General features: G+C 45.3%; 1 protein-coding gene across 1 annotated transcript; it reads right to left on the bottom strand.

The window, feature by feature from the left end:
• Positions 1 to 988: 988 nt before the first annotated feature.
• On the bottom strand, positions 989 to 2,569 carry Pka-C1 (Protein kinase, cAMP-dependent, catalytic subunit 1). The gene has a single exon (XM_074099125.1). It carries the CDS (start codon positions 2,205 to 2,207, stop codon positions 1,146 to 1,148), a length of 1,062 nt encoding a protein of 353 aa, XP_073955226.1. The 5' UTR covers positions 2,208 to 2,569; the 3' UTR covers positions 989 to 1,145.
• Positions 2,570 to 2,862: the final 293 nt, after the last annotated feature.

The raw sequence follows: 2,862 nt of genomic DNA, 5'->3' as shown, positions 1-2,862 counted from the left end.
CATAACGTATGTACTTGTTACAGTGACAAGTTAAACGTTATGGTTCGTTAGTCTAACAACTGGTAGCATGGTGTATTGTTACTCTAAAGAGCTCTGTTTGAGTTCGAAACGCGTCAGTGTATGGTGATAGTGTTCTTACAGGTGTTAACTGCATGAACACGCATATTTTGCATAAGCTATCATAATTCAAGGAAATTTTTAGTTCATTGATGGTGCAAAGTAACGCCTTCAATAAATTATGCTAAATCTTATTGTTACTGGGCATTGCACGGAGATTAAAATTAATCTTTTAATATTTATTATTTTCAATTTGTTATTGATACTGTTTTGTGTCAAATTCATTAAAAAAAAAAGTTGAAAGCTCTTGTATTCTAGTGAGATAAAGCCCACACAGTGTTCATTCAGTGTTATGAGGTGCATTTCACTTCGTAATTAGTATCTCCAGCTGCATATTTTCTTACAAAAAAGGGTAGTTATGTTCCTAAAATAAAATATCAACCAATAAACTATAAATAAAACAAACAATGAAATGTCAATATTTAAAATCTATACAACATTCCATCAAGATAAGAACATTTTTAGGAAATTCAATAATAATAATCCACTAAAAAGTAGTGATTCAAAAAAGCTCTAGATTGATGGTATAGTGATGTAGATCCAAAATTCATATTCAAAAATTAGATTGTGAGGTATAAATATATGTATGCAATGTGAAATTTTACATTGGATGTCTTTAAAAAAAACAATAGATAATTAAGCCCACCACATTTCAATGTTATCAGCGGCAAACCTTGTAGATATTGTAAATAAATGAGGATTGTTTTACTGAGTGGCGATAGCGCTGCATCACTTGGTAAGTCACGGGAATATCAACTGAACAGACACTTCGGCTATAATGGCTATGATGTCACTCTGAAAGGGCACTAAGCAAATGAACGCCACCGAAATATCGGAAATCAGTTCTACTATCATCACGCCTATGCTCCGAACTGAATCCACTCACGGGGCCGGCCCCAGCTCGCCTCAGCGTCCATGTCCACTCGGGGCCGGTGGCAAAGGGTCGTCGCGCGACGCCTTTGCGGAGAATTCACTAATAAAAAATACCTACTCACGGGAGCGTCCGCGCGCAGGCACCTCCAGGGCGCTCAGAACTCGGCGAACTCCTTCGCACACTTCTCCGTCGAGGAAATGCGGAGCGCTTCCTCCTCGTAGTCGTCGAAATTGCTCGTGTCCCCGGGGCCCTTGCAGCGTGGGATGAAAGGCGCCTCTATCTTCTTCTGGAACACCGAGATCCAATCGGTGGTCCCGAACCATTTGTGGCCTTTGATATCGTTCACGCCCGCCTTCAGGTTGCCGTAGCGCTTCGTCAGATCCACCTGCAGCAGGTTACGCAGCAAGTCTTTCAGGTCCGAGCCAAAGTGCGACGGAAACCGGACCTTGCCGGATACGATTTTCTCGTAAATTTGAATCGGCTGGTCGGCGAAAAACGGCGGGTAGCCAGCCGCCATTTCGTACACGAGCACGCCGAGGGCCCACCAGTCCACGGCCTTGTTGTAGCCCTTGGAAAGAATGATCTCGGGCGCAAGGTACTCGGGCGTGCCGCAGAGCGTCCACGTGCGGCCCTTGACGCGCTTCGCGAACCCGAAGTCGGTCACTTTGAGGTAGCCCTGCGAGTCTATCAGCAGGTTCTCGGGCTTCAGGTCCCGGTAGATCAGGTCCAGGTAGTGCAAGTACTCGAACGCGAGTACTATCTGCGCCGCGTAGAACCGCGAGTGCGGCTCCGAGAAGCGGCCAACCTTACGCAGGTGTGAGAACATCTCTCCGCCGGGAACGTACTCCAAGACCATGTACAGGTTGGAGTTGTCCTTAAAGTGGAACTTGAGGCTCACTAAGAACGGGAAGTTGATCGCCTGCAAAATACGCTTCTCGTTTAGCGTGTGCTCCACCTGCTTCAATTTTACTACTTTCTGCTTGTCGAGTATTTTCATAGCGTAATATTCCTTGGTCGGCTTATGTTGCACTATCATAACCCGGCCAAATGAGCCCGTGCCGAGCGTTTTTATCCGCTCAAAGTCGTTCAGTCCGGCGGTGTTGGTAGGATTTTTCTTCCATTTCTCCTCGAAATCCTCTTTGGCCTGGTCGAGGAACTCCTTGACGCTTTCGGCGGCGTCCACCTTCTTGTTGGCGGTGGCGGCATTGTTGCCCATGGCGGCACTGCTAGCTAGTCCAGCGGGAGCCGAGCCGAGCCGTTATTAGAGGCCGCCTTGCACTAATCGATCCCTGCCCTTGCGACCGCGTTCGAAACTGGGCAAGTCAACACAAACCCATTACGATCACGAACATATCCAATCTAAAATGCACAATCACACGTCACAACCGACACTTAACGCAGGCACACATTTACACGAGTTCTGATTCTGAGTACAAAAATCTCAAAAATATTCTGTCACATTCACAATCCCAAGAATAAAATGGCTTCCACAATCGGACTCGATCGACAGAGCGAGATCGAGCGAGCGGGCGGACGATTTGCTCTTTGCTCACGGCACGGGAGGCGGTCAATTATGAAAATGTTACCAGTGTATTGCAAAATTTCTACCTTTAATCAAATAATTCTACCACTTAATATACATAAATAAATGTATTAAAGAACTTGGAATAATTTAATAGAAGGAAGAAGGGCCCATAATTAAAATACGGGATTTATCCACATTTTTGGTGCTAATTACAACTAATTAGGCACTGATGTTTGCAATTTGTTGTAAACCAATAGATAACATCGGCACAGGATATATAATAGTACTAACGTACAGAATGGCCACGCTCTGCCCCGCACCCGTTCGAGTTACCCCACCCCTCAAG

This window comes from Choristoneura fumiferana, chromosome 16 (genome assembly GCF_025370935.1).
Source record: "Choristoneura fumiferana chromosome 16, NRCan_CFum_1, whole genome shotgun sequence".
Taxonomy (NCBI): domain Eukaryota; kingdom Metazoa; phylum Arthropoda; class Insecta; order Lepidoptera; family Tortricidae; genus Choristoneura; species Choristoneura fumiferana.
Note: the sequence above shows the minus strand (reverse complement) of the source record. Positions and strands in the feature narration are given on the sequence as shown.